The sequence below is a fragment of the Rhincodon typus genome, chromosome 10, assembly GCF_021869965.1.
Source record: "Rhincodon typus isolate 14 chromosome 10, sRhiTyp1.1, whole genome shotgun sequence".
Taxonomy (NCBI): domain Eukaryota; kingdom Metazoa; phylum Chordata; class Chondrichthyes; order Orectolobiformes; family Rhincodontidae; genus Rhincodon; species Rhincodon typus.
The window spans coordinates 20,650,215-20,670,868 of NC_063341.1; the positions used below are offsets into that span (position 1 = coordinate 20,650,215).

General features: G+C 41.2%; 1 protein-coding gene across 1 annotated transcript; it reads left to right on the plus strand.

The window, feature by feature from the left end:
* Window positions 1-352: 352 nt before the first annotated feature.
* LOC109930048 (fibronectin type III domain-containing protein 7) lies at window positions 353-20,621 on the plus strand. The gene is made up of 14 exons (XM_020529588.2): window positions 353-467; window positions 1,094-1,112; window positions 1,426-1,683; window positions 2,911-3,165; window positions 3,630-3,890; window positions 5,079-5,354; window positions 7,429-7,683; window positions 9,908-10,165; window positions 11,151-11,405; window positions 12,643-12,897; window positions 15,797-16,057; window positions 20,056-20,085; window positions 20,229-20,282; window positions 20,379-20,621. The coding sequence occupies exons 1-13, from the start codon at window positions 420-422 to the stop codon at window positions 20,270-20,272; spliced, it is 2,475 nt and encodes an 824-aa protein (XP_020385177.2). The 5' UTR covers window positions 353-419; the 3' UTR covers window positions 20,273-20,282; window positions 20,379-20,621.
* Window positions 20,622-20,654: the final 33 nt, after the last annotated feature.

Genomic DNA, 20,654 nt, shown 5'->3' on the forward strand with positions numbered 1-20,654 from the left:
CACAGCAGGCCAAGCAGCATCAGAGGAGCAGGAAAGCTGATGTTTCGGGCCTAGACCCTAGACCCTTCTTCAGAAAATTTTGAATTGTCTTGAGTGAGCCTTGAGCGAAGGTAGCCTTTAACCACAGTAACGAGCATCACTTGGCTCTACACATTCCGGATTTGATTCAACAAAATCAGACCTGCCAAGTCCCTGTGAGGGGAGTCGACTTGAAATCTGCAAAGACAAATGCGAGCCTGCAATCTCTCATTGGGCAAGGTGGAATAAAAGGGGCGGTGTCTAAAACCAGATTTATAGACTTTCCCAGAAGTGACACAGCCCCATAGAAAGTGACATCTTCAGTCTGTTTTTCCGGAGCGAAACTGCACGCCGCCGTTGCATAAATCTTGCAGTTTGATGGTGCAGGAATCTATCAAACAATGGACATCAGAGGATTGACTTATGTGCTGTTAGCCTGCATTGTGAACGTGAGTTACAACAAGTGCGTATCGAAAAGATACGTTTCAAGTTTCGAATAATATAGTTACTTTGCCAACGGTCGAACTGCTACAGTTTCTGGCAATAACTCCGTAATATGTGATTAAATTCAGTTAACCCCCCACTCTTCATGATTGCATACAAACATTTTAAAAAGTAAAGTGTGAGCATTAATGTACTTGCATGCACTATCGAAGGACAAAGTTGCTTGGCAATGAGAGGGCAGATGCTGAATACAGAACAACTGCTCCTTTCAAAACCTGTCAGCATCTCCCAGGCTTGTTCTCTGAATCAATAGAGAGATTGAAAAAAAAATTATGAAATAGAAATGTGATATTTATACCGGCGTCAAGATGAAAACTAGGGAAATTTGGAAGCGGTTTCCTCCGGCTTGTCACAGTTCTACACAATAGCTGACCTGTCTGAGCCACAGGAAATGGCAGGGATACCGTTGATTATTAGGGAAAAACAAACATCAATCTCTCGTAGATTGATTTTACCCCAAACCAGGACTGGTGTAAACGTCCCTTCGGTGTGTAACTAACAAATGAATTTAGCACAAGATGAACCCAGTGTCTTGATTCCATTCTAATTTTTTTTGTATTTTTTTTTACAGATGTCCTCGGCAAACAGGGGTAAGAATAAATAAGTTATTGATGCTTGTGGTTTCTACATTTAATGTCTGTATTGGATCGTTCTACCACAAACGAAAAAAGCCCCGTTGTTTGTGGTACATTTTAAAGAAAAAAAAAAGTTTAAGATAAGTTTAAATAAATGGATGAAAAATATGTAGGGTCATAAAAAGTTGTGTCTCCCATGCAATTATATATACATATGAAGACCCACACACACATACACATGTATGTGCTGTTATGTATGTTTGTCGTCAGACGTTCGAGTTCACATTGTCATAAATATGACCATTAACCTGTCCCCTTTCCTTTGAAGATTTCACCATGACGATTTTCACCGCGACATCCAGGAGTATTTCAGCTGGTTGGAGTAAATATGTGGGAGCACATTCCTACAGGGTTTCTGCTACCTCCGTGGCAGTTATGGGGCAGCCAGCGTTTGTTATTTTCAACAATCGATTTGTTCTCGGTACAATCACCTCCTTGTTACCCGCAACTTTGTACAACGTCAAAGTAGAGGTTCTTGACGGCAACGGTAATGTATTGGCCGAGGATCAAATACAACAGATCACAAGTGAGTTCCGCCGAGTCTGTATTTCCCAGCTCCTCATCAACAGGGACCATCATTTCGTATTTGTTTTTGTAAAGAGCCTTGTGCATATGGCACAGAAACGTCAAGGGAGGGCAGATGTGGGGTTAACCGTAAAAAAAAACTCCACAAAGTTGTGGGCTATTCTGCGGTTTTTTTAAATTTAAAAACAGCATTGGGTTTTGCTCTGCAAATACATTGAACCCGGGGTGAGGTACAGCACTGACACCATAAATTTGAAAGAAACTCATCTCAGAAAGCCTTGCCCATTCCAGTCTACCCTTTTAGGCACATCCTAAGTATCGATTGCAGCCGATCCATGCCTTCCCACCCAACCCTGACCTCCCCTATTGAAAATGAGCTATCATAATTCAATACTGGGTAGCTAAATAGGGGAAGAAAAAGTAGACCCGGTAAACAAAGTGGATGATCACTTTGTGTTTGGAATTGCACATTCCCACCTACCCCTATAATCTTTGATTTCCCTGCCTAACAAGAAAATAAAGGTAAAGTCACCAGACCACAGGGCTGCTCTTTTATTAGAGAGGGAGAGGACAGTTGCTCGTTTAACCTGAGGGTCACCAGGCCTGGGGCAAGGAGAAAGGTTGAGACAGTATTCCATGGAAACCTCAACCATACAGAAATTGAACCCACATTATTGACATCATTCACATTGCAAACCAGCCATCCAAGCTAACCAGTTTAACTAGACAATCTAAATCATCTGGCTTTTCGGATTTGAAGCTTAAATTGTATGCCTTCTCACGCACACCAGAAAATTGGTTGTGCACTGTGCAAGATTTTCAAACCAAATAGTTAGAAAATGGTGAGCAGTGAATAGTGAAATTTCCAATGTGTAACTTCAATAGGTGGGATTCACTGGCAGCTCACCATCGGAAAACTATTATGTATTATTAAACTATTATAAACATTGAGAATTTTTCAGCATTAAGCTGAGTAAACTGAGTAAAACACTGAGTAAGTGACAAATAAATTTTCGGTTGCCCGCATTTCAATAGTTACTGGCGATATCATTCACTGGCAGAGAAAATGATGCAAATAGTTGTTGCAAAAGTAGTCTTAATTAAATTGAGGAAGTTTATTATTGAAAATGAAATTACATATTGTTTGATTCAACTGATACAAATACAATGATAATACCGCTACATATTTTGGAGAGGCAATTTGTTTAACTGTGATTTTGTTTTATAGCTCCTGATATTCCTTTAAATATAAAGGCTTATTCAAAGACTAGCAGTAGCATTACTGTGAATTGGTCTGCTGTTCCCAAAGCCACTGGCTATGTCTTGAAAGCAAAATCTGGCCGTTCAGTCGTTGAAACTGTTGTGAATGATTCATCTGGGACCCTAACAGGGTTGCAGCCATATACTTTATATACCATCTCCGTACAATCTTCTAACACTGGAGGAAACAGTCAACCATCAATGTCTGTAGAAACAAGAACAGGTATATTCAAACATCGTTCAGTATGGGGGAATGTGAAAGCATGTATCTAAACTGTTGATTCAAGAGTTTCTGGTAAAATAAAATATGTAAACTTCTCACATATATTTCTACAATAATTGGAATTGAGCTTGTGAAACTGAGGTCTTTTTAACAACATGAAAAATTGACACTGGGCCCCAATTTTAATACATTCAACACCAATTGATGCCATGGAGTTAACGTGGGGCCCTAGTTAACTAAATCATTTCAATGAAAGCTAATCTTTCTCAGAGGTCTTATGTTGTAAAAAGGAACAAAAATAGTTGGAATGCAAAACTCCAGTAAGCATTACGAATAATATCTCATATAATGTTATACAAGTATACAGTTACGTAATGTTATACAACATACAAGTTATGTTATATAATGAGAAATGTTTAGTATTGAATATTATTTCAAGTGCTTTCAATGTTATGTGTTTACAGTCTTAGCTGCCCCTGTCATCCATTCTTCATCACCGAATTTCAAAACAATCACTGTCAATTTGGAGCCTGTGTCCCAAGCGGTGAAATATAGCTTCATTATCATCAGGTCAGATGCAGTGGGCAACAAGATTAAAAAGACCATAACCTCCACCAATGTATCATTCACTGACCTGGAGCCAGGTACATGGTACACTATAACAGCACATGCGTTGGATGCCAGTGGTATTCCTGGCGATGATAAGATAAAGGAACAAATAACAAGTAAGTGATAAACATTTCTAATTAAAGATTAACACTGTTTAGTATTTTATAGTCCAGAGACCAAGGATCTCTACTTGGCCCATTCTTATTTCTCATCTATAAGCAGCCCCAAGTGATGTCATCAAAATGCCCAGTGTTAGTTTTCACATGTAAACCTATGTCTCAACTCCTTCTCTGTTGCAAAATTAATAATCTGTTTCGCTAATATCCAGTACTGGATGGGAGGAAATTTCTTTATACAAAATATTGTGAAGGTTGACGCAATTTTCTTCTATCCCCATTCTAAACCTTGGTCACTAATTATCAGCTCCATCCGTCTCCGTAGTAATCGTCTGAGACTAAACCAAACTGTTTGCGATTTTGGTCTCATATCTGACTAGAGATAAGCTTCCAGGCACATATCCACACCATCACTAAGACTGCTTATTTCTGGTAAGGAACATTGTCCAATTTTGTGCCTGTCTCAGCTTATCTGCTGCTGTAACCTTCATTCATATATTTATTATCTCCGGATATGAATATTCTAATTCATTCCTGGCAAGTCTCCCACATTTCAGATCACTGCAAAATTGAGGTCATCAAAAACTCTGATGCCTCTCTCCTTACTCATGTTAAGCCCTGTTCACCTATCACCCTTAGGCTAACTGACCTACGCTCGCTCCTGGTCAAGCGACACCTCAATTTTGAAATTCTCGTTCTTGTCTTCAAATCCTCTATGCCCTTTCCCCTTCTTATTTCCAACCCTAGTACTCCCCCAAACATAGAAACAGAAAATATTGGAAGTACCGAATAGGTCAGGCATCATCTGTGGAGAGCCAACTGGAATTAATATTTCAAGTCTGTGAGCTTTCAGTAGAATGCCATAGCTGTGCTCAACTAATTTTGACCATCTTGCTTTTTGGATGTGGTGGCCCAGTACATTTTTGAAGTTTAGTGGAACAAATAATTCTTTCAAGGAAATGCCAAAAATTTTTATCAACATGCTTTGTTAGCGATCATGCTAATTGGGCATTGAAGACATTGGTGAATTGTTAGTGATAATCTAATGCAATTTAAACATATGAATAATCTGACAATAAATACCACACAATCTGGAAACAGAGTCCAAAGAGACAATAAAATGTTTCACTGTTATTGTTAACAGGTTTCATAACTTATGGTGTAATTTGAATGCTTTCTATATTTCAGGACCCCATGCTCCAGAATCTGTGAGAACAGTTCTTACCACTGATCCCATGAGCACATCTCTGGGGGTTTTTGTTACGTGGAATGCCTCAGAAGGCACAACAAGTTACCTTGCTGTACCCATTGAAAAATCTCGGCATGTAATCCAGAACTGCACATCACGATCCACATCCTGCATCATTTCCCCAGTCCCGTGTGGTACACAGTACAATGTCACTGTAGTAGCCTATAATGATGCCGGTCCATCTGATGCCACAAAACCTACAGAGTTTACAAGCAGTAAGTACCAGAGTTAAGTAATAGCAAGCTATCAGCTATTTACAGCTTGATTTTGTTTCATGTCAAACAATCTTTTTCTTCCATTGTTCGAGCTAAAGTCTGTTTGATGTTTAACTTCTAAGAATTTATTGTGCTACCTACTCATAAAACTATCAAATTTATACTGTTCAAAATTATAAGTCGAGAGGAAACAAATCTTTAAAAAAAAGCAATGTAGCTAAGAATTTAACCTGTTTTAATTTCCTAGTCAGCTTTACACCTGCTCAGTGGCTTCCTGAATTAGTGGGGCCAGATGATCATCCCCATGGATTTTTCAACAAATAAAAAAAATGGGAAGGAACTGAACTGACAAATCCCTGGGGATGAATGAAATTATCCAATGAAATTATCATGCAACTACATCTCCAACTAAAGTAGTCACTTCGTTACTATTGCTATTATCAAAGAGATAGCAATTAAGATGATGGTCAGAATCACCTCTTAAAAGTTGATTCTTGGATGCAGATGTGCCATATTAAAATGATTCAGGAGTTTTGGAACATTTACTTCATACACAAAAACATGAGCTTTCTGTGAGCACTCTCAAACCTTCTGCATGTCTAGAATTCAGACTTTTATTCTTATTGTATTAATCTCCAATTAAGCCTATTGTGTCCCACCTTATATACAAAAACAAACACAATGATGACCAGAATACTTTGAACAGAGTTTGTTGAATTCTTCTCCTCCAAACCACTATAGCTGATGACAGTGGTATATTTGGTTGACTCATTAGCAAGCATTCCACATAGTAGGTGGAAATGTCCACCTCAGTCAAATTCAGCAATAATATTAAACAAATCTATATCTACTTTTGTTTAAAAATGTTAAACTAGTGACATCACAACATTCATCCTACAAGTGCAGATGGAAAATGGGATTACAATTTTCCCTTGTTTTCCATGAATAATCTCACTGAGATTCTACAATTGTGGTCCATGTTGACAACCAAAGTGTGAATGATAGTGAAAAGTTGGTGTCCTTGCAATATTATGATTGTTGCCACATGGAAGGCATATTAGGCAGTTCTGTGCAGTTACAATAATTACAGAGTCCTATTCACAATTTAGGATCCAAATTAGAGTTTATGCATGAGGCTCTTGCCTGTGTCTGGTCGACTCCCATCTACTCAGTAAATTGGAGATCAGTGACAGAGTGAGACTGGACCCATTCAATTTTAATAGCTTGTCCCTGCAGTTCCTACCAGTGGGTACAATAAAAGAAAATCTTCCTTTTTGTTTTGAATGAATTATATTATCGTCAAAGGGAAATGTATGTCTTTGAGTTAGAATTTGAATTAGGTTTTGTTGTCACATGTACTGAAGCACAAAAGTACAGGAATACAGTAAAAAGTGTATAATGTCAGCACACACGATGCCATTTCAGGTACAAAATACCTAGTTACAAATCTTAGGTACTAAAATAGATTAGGTACAAAAATAGAGAAATATAGAAAAAAAGCCAGAAGTTCTACATTGCAGTTCTTCATATTATGAACTAGGAAAATAAAGAAATAAAGTTAAAAGATAAACATCACAGTCCTTTTATAGCCTGCAGTTGCTCCATGCTGTGGGCTTTCTACATGTGGTCCACACAGTTGCTCCTCCGAGGGGGAGGCGATGGCCTAGTGGTATTATTGCTGGACTGTTGACCCAGATAATGTTCTGGGCACCCAGGTTTGAATCCCACCATGGCAGATGGTGGAATTTGAATTCAATAAATACCTGGAATTAAGAATCAAATAACAACCATGAATCCATTGTCAATTGTCAGGAAAAACCCATCTGATTCACTAATATCCTTTAAGAAAGGAAACTGCCATCCTTACCTGGTCTGGCCTACATGTGACTTCAGACTCACAGCAATGTGGTTAACTTTTAACTGCTCTCTGGGCACTTAGAGGTGGGCAATTAATGCTGCCTAACCAGCAACGCCCTCATCCTGTGAATGAATAAATAAAGTTATGAAAACAGTATGTATTTCTTGTTTGTTGAAACAATTGGTTTCTTTTTAAAACCACTTTTTTTTAAAATAGTACCTTGCAGTCCAAGTGACATTACAATTCGGGAGATCCACTCTGGTAACCTGACAGTATCGTGGTCCCCATCCCACCTGACTGATTACTACACGGCATTTGTGAAAAGAGATGATGGCCTCGAGGTTATGTGCAACACTTCATTAACAAGCTGTTCCTTCCAGTCCGAATGTGGATTCATTTACTTTATCAGCGTTTTCTCATACAACAAAGTTGGGCAGAGTCTTCCAGGAAATGTTTTAAATTACACAACAGGCAAGTATTATATTGGCAGTTAATTTTAACTGGACAAATTAATCAATTCCTCAAATTCTCTGTAGAGAACCAATGTTTTAAAAGAAATTCAAACTTCCAGTTAATACCTAAAAAGATGGCACAATAAAGGCTCATGTTTTAAGTCTGTAACAAATGACTAAGAACATCATCTCCTAATCACTATATTTATAGGCTGTTTATAACTTAATCCACACAACGGAAAATTTTTTTCCTTTTAGCATAATTGAAAACTACACTTCAGAGTTATACTTTATGCTATCCTGTAAGTAAACATTTAATTTTCCCTGGAACCAGTTTGAGGTGATTTTTAGTTATCAAGGGTCCACATCTGTTCTTTCCCTTTCTTGGCCTGGAAATTTTTAATGTCAGAACCGCCTTTCACAGTGAGTTTTTCTCCTGAGATTCATCCATAAGCACAAGTTAAATGAAACTTTCAGCGTTGTTTTAATACTTCAGGAATTCAGACTTTCCAATCTGAGCACAAGCTTCCACCTATATTGCTGTGTAATGGAGCCCATTATCTTGCTGCCAATAGCTGCCTCTGTCTCTCAGATTCTGGCATATTAAATTTGTCTGTAAGCTTGCAAAATATCTTAGACCCTTCCCCTCTCACAGCCTATCTCCTTTACTGGGAATCACGTCGGTCTTGTATCCAGGCTTGGGGCATGGATAGGGTGAATAGTCATGGTCTTTTTCCTAGGGTGGGGGAGTCCAAAATTGGAGGGCATAAAGTTTTTGAGAAGGTTTGTAGCTCGGGTTGTGAATGAGGTTGTAGACTTGCTTGCTGAGCCGGTGGTTTGGTTGCAAACGTTTCGTCACCCTGAGAGGTAACTTCGTCAGTGCGCCTCCAGTGAAGCTTATTATTTATATGCCTCAGTTTGTTGGGGTGTTTAGTACCTCTTCCGGTTCTGTTTCTAAGTGGCTTGTACACAGGGTCTAATTCAATGTGTTTGTTGACGGAGTTACGGTTAGAATACCAGGCCTCCAGGAATTCCCTGGCATGTCTCTGTTTGGCAGGGAATTCCTGGAGGCCTGGTATTCTAACCAGAACTCCATCAACAAACACATTGAATTACACCCTGTGTACAAACCACTGAGAAACAGAACTGGAAGTAACACCCCAGCAAACTGAGGCACATAAATAACAAGCGGGACAGAACACCGATGCTTCACCGGAGGCGCACTGACGATGTTACCTAGTAGGGTGACGAAACATTTATAACCAAACCCACTGGCTCAGCGAGCATGTCTACAACCTCATTAGGGGACATAGTTTTAAGGTGAGGGGGCAAGATTTAAAAAGGACCTGAGGAGTAACTTTTTCACGTAGAGAGCGTATGTATGGAATGAGCTGCCAGAGGAATTAATGGAGGCAGATACATTTACAACATTTATTGGGGGGCATCTAGATGAGTATATGAATAGGAAGGGTTTAGAGGGATATGGGCCCAAATGCTGGCAAATGGGACTAGGTCAGATTGGGATGTCTGGTCAACGCAGACGAGTTGGACCGAAGGGTCTGTTTCCATGCTGTATGACTCTATGTTAATTGGTGGTTTAAAGGAAGTGGCCCAAGAAGTGTAAGCAAGGAATTATCTCTTTGGGGAAGAACTGTTTCCAGACCTAGCTGCCTTCTGGCTGGGTTGACTGCTGTGATATTGCTTTGCCCCAGTGGTGGTGAACTGAATCTGAACAAAAGTTCAGGGCCTGCACTCTGAGAATGACATAGAAACAGCTTGCCCCTTGAACTAAAGCAGGTCTCCTTCCAGTGAGATTGGTGATCATTCCTCCTGCTGCATGGCTGTTCTGTGTCTACAGTTAGCATCTACCTCTTCACTATCTACAGAAGTCCTGGCTTTTCTAATCAAATGTGGCTTTCATCATCAATTAATACCACATCAGATATCGTATTATCAAAATAAAATATTATATCAAGCAGAAGATAGTTAAATACATGAAGGGGTTAATAATAGAAGGGGAGGTATGTTGATGAAGTGAGAAGATGTAAGATGGAGTCCCATGTGTAGCAAAAACACAGGCATAAATAGTTTGAATCAAATGACCAATTCTGTTCTTTAAGTACGGTGAAATGCAGCAGGCACGCTCTACCAATTAACGTTCCGTACCTGCATACGTCAGTTTACTTTTGGAAAATTTGTTTCTGATATTTTAGTTATAAAAATGTTTGTTCTTTGTGTTCTAGCACCTTGTTGTCCAACACATGTTAAAGCTGTGTTTGTCTCAAGTGATACTATTGAGGTGAAGTGGAATCCAGTTCGTGGAGCTGAAATGTATGAAACCAAAGCCCAAGATGCAAGCTCGGCAGTATCCTGCAATGACACTTCCACAGTGTGTACATTGTCTGGATTGAAATGCAACACAATCTACAATATTACCATATATTCTTACAGTGATATCAGGGGATTCAACTACTCATGTCAGAAAAGATCAATCACCACAGGTAAAGTGCCAAGTGGCTTGCGTGTGCATCATCATGTCAACATTTGGCTGGATGCTAATAAACAAATTAAATGTAAGAACAATTTTTAAAATTCTCTTATGGGACATGGGCATTGCTGGGTGGACCAACATTTATTGCCCATCCCTCGTTGCTCTTGAGAAGGTTGTGGTGAGCTGCTTTTTTGAATCTCTGTAGTCCATGTGCTGTAGGTTAACCCACAATGCTGTTAGGGAGGGAATTCCAGGGTTTTAACTCAGTGATAGTGAAGGAACAACAATACATTTCCAAGTTAGGATGGCAAGGGGCTTAGAGGGGAACTTGGAGGTGGTGGTGTTCCCATGTATCAGCTCCCCTTATCCTTCTAGATGGTGGTGGTCATGGCTTTGGAGAATGCTGACTAAGGATCTTTGGCAAACTTCTGCAGTGCATCTTGTAGATAGTACGCACTGCTGCTACTGAGTGTCGGTGATGGAGGGAGTGGATGTGGCAGTTTTGTCCTATATGGTGTCAAGCTTCTTGAGTGTTGTTGGAGCTGCATTCATCCAGGTAAGTAGGGAGAGTTCAATCACACTCCTGACTTGTGTGTTATAGATAGTAGACAGGCTTTGGGGAGTCAGGAGGGGAGTTATTCACCGCAGTATTCCTAGCTTCTGGCCTGCTCTTGCAGCAGTTGTATTTATATGGCAAGTCCTGTTGAGCTTCTAGTCAATGATAACCCTCAGGCTGTCGATAGTGGGGGAATTCAGTGATAAATAGAATCTAATTTCCATAATGTTGTTTCACACAATGCTTTATATGTGATTAACGTAAAAACTGCTGAAATGGAATAAAGGTAATAATGTGTTTTGCCTTTAAATACACAATGATAATAAAAAATATTAATTTATTACATTGTTAACTTAATTTGTAATCATTGATACAAAACATTATTGTGACATTTACTTGGAATAGCTGAGAGACTGACATTGTTTCTTTTTCCCCACAGGGCCATGCAGTCCCAGCATTCTAAATATTACAAAAGTGAGTCCATCGACCATTAATGTGTCATGGCAACAAAATAATCATGATGCTGTATACAAGGTTTTTGCTTTTGGAAAAACTGGGGTCAGATCCTGCAACAGCTCAGGATCTTCTTGTGAAATCAATGATCTCCCATGTGGAGCTATCTTCTCTGTCAGTGCAGTGGCCACAACTCCAGAAGGGAAGAGCTTACCCAGTTACAGTCTACCATTAGAAACTGGTAAAGGCATAGCCATTTCCTTAGAACATTTATTCTGTACAAAACATATTCCATTCAATTGGTCTCAGACACTATGGCAAAATAATTGCTGATGTTCCATCTGTTTAATTGACTCACACAGTTATTGAACCACATAGGACTCAGTGATTGTCAAGTCCACAGCCCTGGTCTGTACTGAGTTAATCTCAGTTGACCTCAGAAGGTAGTTGGCTGTGGTTTGCCTCAACACTCCTGTGATAGAACAACAGAAAAGCAGACAAAATTACTCCCTCTGAATAAATAGGGTTAAATGCTACTTTAGGATTTGTACATGAGTTCTCATCCTAGGGTATAACTCAAAACACAGCCAATGCCCTGCCAAAGTTCTGTAAAACCATGTAATTGGTAATTTATCCATTGTAGGACATTGTCAAAAAGAATTTGATTGCTGACTTTCCCTTCTTAACAGCAATTCACAAGTATTTAATTAGCTACAAAGTCTTTTCGGACATCCTGAGATTATTAAAGGTACTTAATAATTCTAAGGATTTTCTAACAAGCTCTTCCTACGTTGTATATGGATATCAGTGAGGATAGGACTGTTAGATGCTCCCAGATTCAAGTTAAATGTTCTCTTAAAGCTCATATGTAAGTAAGGCTGTTTAAGTGAAATATTAGAGCGTGACTGACATTCGTATTCTTAGGAACAATAACCAAGTAATGTGTCTATCCTTCTAAAAGGGAATAGAATGGGGTGGCGGTGGGGTGAGGTATGAAGGGACAGAAATTGGTAGCTGTGACAGAGGAAAATTGTTTTAAAATTGGTTTTAAAATTCAAAGTACATTTCAAGGGAGTCAGATAAACTTTCAGGTCTAGAGGACTGCCTAGTATTTCTTGAATTTTAAATATGCTCTTTTGTTTGAATCTGAGCATTACCTTGAACAGTTACATTTCCCTAACATTATTTTCATGGGATTTTGTATGCATGCGTTTAGTAATTCTGTTGCTGGTGTGATTTTGGCACCAATACATGCACGGGTAATCCTCTACTTTCGCTATCATTTTTATAATAATTTAAAATAAATCCAAATACGTAAGAGATGAAAACTGTACTCTCAATGTAAATTCTAAATCTTATGATGATTTTTCTCATAACCTCATAATTTTGCTTTTGTTTTGTAAGAATTACTGGAAAGGAAATTTTTGAGAAATACAAAACCACATATTTCACAGTAAACTCTTTGTTTTCTTCCTTAGCACCCTGCTGCCCAGACAGCTTCTCTGTCACACAGATTACACAGTCAATGACCAATGTTAGCTGGACTGAAGCAATTGGAGCACAGTCTTATACTACAGTCCTGGAATCAGCTAAAGGGCAGGCTAAATGCCACACTGGAGAAAACCATTGCCTTCTTGGATGTATAACTTGTAGTACCAATTATACAGTGTCTTTAAATGCTATTAGTGAAACTGGACTGACATCAGTGTGCAATTACAAAGGATATTCATCCAGTAAGTAAAGAGCAGAGTGGTTCCATTTATATAAAGTTAAATTCTTCTGTTATTGTCAAACGTCATTCTCAATATGTCATTTATCAAGCAGTTAAATTTAACATTGGGTGTCATCAGGTAGTTTCGTTTGCAGCTTGTTTTTGTTGTAGTTGTAACCCTGATATCATGAGCTGAATTTCCCCTCTCACACTTGGCAAAAACAAAGCAGTTGCATCCCAGAAGTGGTGGCAGTGACTTATAGATCCATCCCTCAACAGTGTGACCACAGTGATCAGCATTCTATTGCTGAGCTGTCAGATTGGGCCTCAAATTTATCTCCACCTATTGTTTATTGCTTCCTCTCCCATATATACTAAGCTTTTTCCGAGCTACAATCTGTTCAGAAGAAGGGTTGCTGGACCCAAAGTGTTGACTCTGTTTTCTCTCCACAGAGGCTGCCAGCCCTGCTGAGTTTATCCGAACATTTCTGATTTTGTTTCAGATTTCCAGCATCCACAGTTCCTGTTTTATTTTTGTTTCCTCATTTTCATGTGGTAGGCCCATTCAAATTGGATGTCAAACTATTATGCTGGCAATAGGATTTTCATTACCATTCTTAGCCTGATCTGATTGGACAGTAAAGTGTGCACTTCCACTGTGTACCACAAAACTCCAACCAGTCTCAGCGGGCAAGGTAGTGGGAGAAGACCAGATGATCAGCACCACCTCATTTTTGTGGGACTCCAAGGACAGGCACTTTTCCCAGGCCACAAAATCACAGTGGTCTGAAGACAAAAGACATTTGGATAGATTGGACTGAAGGGTCTATTTCCATGCTGTATGACTCTGTGACTGTAATTACTTTAATCCCCCCCAGATCAGCTGTTACCCTCAAGACCCTAAATTCCTTCACCTTGAAGACCAACTGCCTGATATTGTGGCAGCTCAGAAAATGCATCCTGCCCTGCAACACACACTTTGGGACCATGAGCAACAGCGCCTTTGCACATAAGGCTGACTCATCCAAATTTACCAAGCCTCCTGGCATGAGTACCAACTGGTCAGCTTTTTCTTTCTTTATTCATTCACGGGATGAGGGTGTTGCTGGCTGGGCAGCATTTATTGCCCATCCCAAATTGCCCAGAGGGCAGTTAAGAGTCAAACACATTGTTGCAGTTCTGGAGTCTCATGTAGGTCAGACCAAGTAAGGATGGCAATTTCCTTCCCTAAGGGACATTGGTGAACCAGATGGGTTTTTCCGACCATGGATTCACAGTCATCATTAGATTCTTAATTCCAGATATTTATTGAATTCAAATTCCACCATCTGCCATGGCAGGATTTGAACCCGGGCCCCAAGAACATTACCTGGATCTCTGGATTAACAGCAATAATACCACTAGGCCATTGCCTCCCTAGCTGGTGCCATCATGAGCAAGATGTTTGAATATTTCTCCAAGGGAAAATTAATCCTCACTATTTTTAACTCAAATCTAACATTCTGTTCAGGTAATTGCATTGATTCCGTTATTCTTGACAAGGTAGTACATGTTTACACTTAAAGCAAAAGTACAAAGTTTTTACTATCATGGGCATGTTTTACTTTTTAACAGTAGCACCAAGTTGAGAATAGTGGATCTGTGGAGACGAATTCACAGATTGTCAACTTGTAGTTTAAGTCGTTATTCTACATTTTGTTATTTAGCGAATTGATAAAAAATAATCACATGGGATTTCCAAAGGGACTTTTAAAGATTCAGACTGACGGTTCTTCACCTGGTGATAAAACCAGTCTGCAGAACAACAGTCAGAGCATCTAAAAATGTTTTTTTTTAACGTAGTATTTCAATATGACAAGGCACTGCAAGTATAACATATTATTCAATAGACCTCGGTTTGACAGACAAATCGAGTTATTGTGAATTAGGCTATTTCAAGAGGTTGGCACTATATCATAAGGACAATTAATTTAGAATTCATAGAATCGTAGAAACTCTATAGTGTGGAAACAGGCCATTCAGCTCATTGAGTCCACACCAACCCTCTGAAGACCATCCCACCCAGACCCACTCACCAACCCTATGCCTGTAACCCTGCATTTCCCATGGCTAATCCACCTACCCTGCACATCTTTGGACTGTGGAAGGAGACTGGAGCACCCTGAGGAAGCCAACGCGAACCTGGGGAGAATGTGCAAACTTTAGGGCTTTTCTTTTTAGAACAACGAAGGATGAGAGGTGACTTGATAGAGGTGTACAAAATGATCAGAGATAAAGATATAGTGGACAGCCAGAGGCTTTTTCCTAGGGTGGAGGTAGCTATTACGAGGGGGCATAGTTTTAAAATGAGTGGAGGTAGATATCGGGGAGACGTCAGAGGTAGGTTGTTTACTCAGAGAGTGGTAGGGGCGTGGAATGCATTGCTGGAGAGGGTAGTGGAGTCGGCCTCATTAGGGGCATTTAAGCAGCTATTACATAGGCATATAGATGATGGTAAAAAGTAAGGGTGGAGGTTAGATAGACCTTAGGTTTCGGGTAAAAGTTCGGCACAACATCGTGGGCCGAAGGGCCTGTACTGTGCTGTACTGTTCTATGTTCTATGTTCTATGTTCCACACAGACAGTCGCCCAAGGATGGAATCAAACCCGGGTACCTTCAGCAGATGTAAAATTTTGGGTGAAAGCAAATATATTGACTTTACTGATTTACAATAATTAACCTTGAAGCATTCTACGAATATCTCCAAGTATTTTTGAGTTAATTTTCTGGTTCTACTTCAACAATGTGGATTTTTTGATCCTTTGTATTTAGTTGTTCATGAAACCAGCTAACTTAACGTCAAATGTAAGCAGCAGTTATTGTATAGTTAATTGTTTAGAAGATCAATGTGTTCACGCAGTTTCATTTATATTTTCTAATAGGTGGCTGTTGTCCGTCTGCTGTTAAACTCTACAGGTTAGGGAGCAATGCATTAAGGGTTTACTGGCATGCAACTGCAGGTTCTGTGAACTACATCGTAAATGTTACCAGCAACAATGCAAACTTCACCTGCTCTACAGTACTGTGGGAGACGTACTGTGACATAACTGGGATTTACTGCGGGGACATTTATATGGTCACTGTTTCTCCTGTTTCCAAAGATGGATCAATGGTCACATTTTGTCCAGTGAAAATGTATTCAGGTAATGTGATTTTATGACTTGAAATCTGAAGCCAGTTGAAATTGTTTTCAGTTTCTGTCCCATGAGGAATCTTCCCATTTAGAACATAGAACATAGAACAGTACAGCACAGTACAGGCCCTCCGGCCCACAATGTTGTGCCGACCTATTATCCTACTAAGATCAAATCACCCTGCATACCCTACATTTTACTATCCTCCATGTGCCTATCCAAGAATCGCTTAAAAGTCTCTAAAATATCTGACTCCACTACCACTGCTGGCAGCGCATTCCACATGCCCACCACTCTCTGTGTAAAGAACCTACCGCTGACATCTCCTCCTTACCTTCCTCCAATCACCTTAAAATTATGCCCCCTCGTAATAGTCATTTCCGCCCTGGGAAAAAGTCTCTGGCTCTCCACTCTATCTATGCCTCTCATCATGTTATACACCTCTATCAAGTCACCTCTCATCCTTCTTCGCTCCAATGAGAAAAGCCCTAGCCCCCTCAACCTTTCCTCATAAGACCTGCCCTCCAGTCCAAGCAGCATCCTGGTAGATCTCCTCTGCACCCTCTCTAAAGCTTCCACATCCCTCCTGTAATGAGGTGACCAGAACTGAACACAATATTCCAAGTATGGTCTAACCAGGGTTTTATAGACCTGCAGCATAACCTCGCGGCTCTTAAATTCAATTTCCCTGCCAATGAGAGCCAACACACCATACTCCTTCTTTACAACCCTATCAACTTGGGTAGTAACTTTGAGGGATCTATGGACATGGACCCCAAGATCCCTCTGTTCCTCCACACTGCCAAGAATCCTGCCATTAGCCCTGTATTCTGCATTCAAATTCAACCTTCCAAAATGAATCACTTCACACTTTTCTGGGTTGAATTCCATCTGCCATTTCTTTGCCGAGCTCTGCATCCTGTCAATGACCTGTTGCAACCTACAGCAGCCCTCCATGCTGTCCACAACTCCACCATCAGCATCTTCGTGTCATCAGCAAACTTACTAACCCACCCCTCCACTTCCTCATCCAAGTCATTTATAAAGATGACAAAGAGCAGAGGTCCCAGAACAGATCCCTGCGGAACACCACTGGTCACCGAGCTCCAGGCTGAATACTTTCCATCTACTACCACACTCTGTCTTCTATTGGACTGCCAATTCTGCATCCAGACAGCCAAATTTCCCTGAATCCTATAGGAGGCTCTGAAATAAATAGAGAGGGCGGAACAGTGATAGAAGGTGTATAGTGGAGCAGATAGGTGGGAGAGAAGACGAACAGGTCAAGGAGGCGGGCATGAAGCTAGTAAAAGTGAGTGTAGGTAGGAAGTTGGGATGGGGGTTGGTCAGTGAGGAGGGAGGGGCAGACAGGTGGGAGAGAAGACAGACAGGTCAAGGAGGCGGGGATGAGGGGGGTGGTGGGGAGATTTTGAAACTTGTAAAGTCCACACTGAGACCATTGGGTTTTAGGGTTCCAAGGCGGAATATGAGGTGCTGTTCCTCCAGTTTCTGGGTGGCATCGTTGTGACATATGAGGAGGCCCAGGATGCACATGTCGTCCAGGGAGTGGGATGGGGAGTTGAAGTGGTGGTTCACGACTGGGAGGTGTTGTCATTTGTCACGAACCGAGCATAGGTGCTCCACAAAGTGGTCTCCGCGCCTCTGCTTGGTCTCCCCGATGTAGAGGATGTGCAGGTGAATATCTATTTAATGTGGAAGATTTTTTTGGGACCTGGGATGGAGATGAGGGGGGAGGCATAGGGATAGGTGTCGCACTTCCTGTGGTTGCAGGGAAAGGTGCTGGAGGTGCGGGGGCTAGTGGGGAGTGTGAAGCGGCCAAGTGATTCACAGAGAGAGCGGTCCCTCCGAAAGGCAGATAAGGGTGGGGAGGGAAATATATCCTTCGTAGTGGGGTCAGATTGCAGGTGGCGGAAGTGGCGGAGAATGATGCGTTGAATCCGGAGGTTAACGGGGTGATACGTGAGGATAAGGGGAATTCTGTCTTTGTTGTTATTGCAGGGAGTGGGTGTGAGGGCTGAGGTGCGGAAACGCAAGAGATGTGGTCGAGGGCGTTTTCAACCACTGGGTGGTGGTGGGGGTGGTGGTGGTGGGGTGTGGGGTGGGGTGTGGGGGTGAGGGGGCGGTGGGGGTGGGGGTGGAAATTGCGGTCCTTGAAAAACGAGGACATCTGGGATGTCCAGGAGTGGAACGCCTCATCTTGGGAGCAGATGCGGAGGAGGCGGAGGAATTGGGAATAGGGGATGGCATTTTTGCAGGAAGGTGGGTGAGAGGAGGTAGTGTCTAGGTAGCTGTGGGAATTGGTGGGCTTGAAATGGATATCGGTTTCCAGGTGGTTGCCAGAGATGGAAACAGAGAGGTCCAGGAAGGAGAGAGAGATATCGGAGATGGTCCAGGTGAACTTAAGGTTGGGGTGGAAGGTGTTAGTGAAGTGCATGAACTGTTCGAGCTCCTCATGGGAGCATGAGGCGGCACTGAAGTAGTCATCGATATAACGGAGGAAGAGGTGGGGGATGGGGCCAGTGTAGCTGCGGAAGAGGGACTGTTCCACGTATCCTACAAAGAGGCAGGCATAGCTTGGGCCCATGTGGGTACCCATGGCCGCCCCTTTCGTCCGTAGGAAGTGGGAGGAGTTGAAGGAGAATTTGTTAAGCGTAAGGATGAGTTTGGTTAGGCGGGTAAGGGTGTCGGTGGAGGGGGACTAGTTGGACCTGCAGGACAGGACCTGTTTGTCTTCTCTCCCACCTATCTGCTCCACTATCCACCTTTATCACCACACCCCCCCCATTTGTTTCAGAGCCCCCTACCCCTCCTCCATTTCTGAAGAAGAGTCCAGACCCAAAACGTCAGCTTTCCTGCTCCTCTGATGCTGCCTGGCCTGCTGTGTTCCTCCAGCTCCACACCTTGTTATCTCAGACTCCAGCATCGGCAGTTCCTACTATCTCCCTGAATCCTATGCCTCCTTACTTTCTGAATGAGCCTACCATGTGGAACCTTATCAAATGCCTTGCTAAAATCCATATACACCACATCCACTGCTCTGCCTTCATCAATGTGTTTTTTCACATCCCTCAAAGAATTTAATAAGGCTTGTGAGGCATGACCTGCCCCTCACAAAGCCATGCTGACTATTTCTAATCAAACTCTGCTTTTCCAAATAATCATAAATACTATTTCTTAGAATCCTCTCCACTAACTCCACAGGACTAAGTCTGAAAGCAGGAGAGATTAGCACCCTGTTCGGCCACCAAATTTTCCAGTAGTCAAGCAAATTATTGGCAGTTGGCAGGCTTTTGACTTGGATATGTCTTCCAGTTGAGGAGACCTTATCCTTCGAGAGCTGCCAGTCATTTACAGACTGGTTGGTCGAGCACTTGGCAGTGCTATGGAGGAGGCTATAGCTGCTGCCAGTAAAACACTGCCTGGTCTCCCACCCCATGATGCAGCAGCAACTCAATGAAGAGGCGTGTGTTGTTGGTTTTGCAGGGGGGATGGTGTGATCTCTTGAAGTGAGGTGTCATGGACGTTCAATACAAGGGCAGAGGTTTGCTGTCAATGGCCACTGCACTGCTGTATGCCCATGGCCTTGACTGTGCACAGATTAGTGCAGCTTACTCAACAGGCAGTCTGCCCACACTGATTTACCAGGCAGTAGCCCCACTATCTCTCTCTCCCTGTCTGGAATGGAGATAAACGTAGCCAAGGCAGGCATAGGCTCTTAATTGATCATTAATTGACCACTTACTTGCATCAATTGGCTTGGGCCTTCCGACCCAATACGTAACTCCATCTGAAGTGCCAAGGTTGCTGGGTTCTGATTGGCCAACCTCCCACCTCAGTAAGTTGCCTCCTGCTTCCAGACTCACTGCCTCTGGGACCGGAAGATTCTACCCACTTATTGAGAATTCTCAGCAATTGTATATGATGAGTTTATTAGGAAGATTAAGGCAAACAAATCTCAACTTTAATATTTTTACCTTCTCCCCCAGTATCCTGCTCGATGAATTCAGGTGCAATGGGTAAGGATTATATTTTCTAAATTTCACTATTTACTGGATCTGGTTTTTACATATAAGTTAATTAACATACTTCAATAGTTTATGTCAAAATTTACACAATTTGTTGTTTGAATATTATTAATAACATTTATTTATTTATCCAGTAATTTATCGAGGGAAGAGGAGCTTATTTCATAGCGAAGCTTAGGAAGGATAAGGTGAAAGTTCTTTTCGATATGCAGATAATTATTTGGCTTTTAATATGGTTTATTGTATCAACTACAAGACTTTCTAATATATGTTTCTTTTGCCAGGATCACAGATCAATAAAATCAATTTATCCAAACTGAAGTCAATGCAAAATGATGTTCTTCACTTACACTTTTCTAGAGAAAGCTGTGAAAAATAATGACATGATTAATCTGAAAATCACTTTGATACACATTGCTTCAAATACCAGGAACTAAATACTGGGAACTAATCTGTTGATCTGATAAATAGCCAATATGTTTAAGCAAACCCTTACTTTTAATCAAGAAACAGATAACCTAATATGATTAACCTTAACAAAAGACATTCATTACATTAAC

Coding starts and splice junctions, on each gene's coding strand:
- LOC109930048 (XM_020529588.2), top strand. CDS start 420: ATGGACATCAGAGGATTGACTTATGTGCTGTTAGCCTGCATTGTGAAC. Junction 3,166..3,629: donor GTCTGTAGAAACAAGAACAG/GTATATTCAAAC, acceptor ATGTGTTTACAG/TCTTAGCTGCCCCTGTCATC. Junction 3,891..5,078: donor GATAAAGGAACAAATAACAA/GTAAGTGATAAA, acceptor TCTATATTTCAG/GACCCCATGCTCCAGAATCT.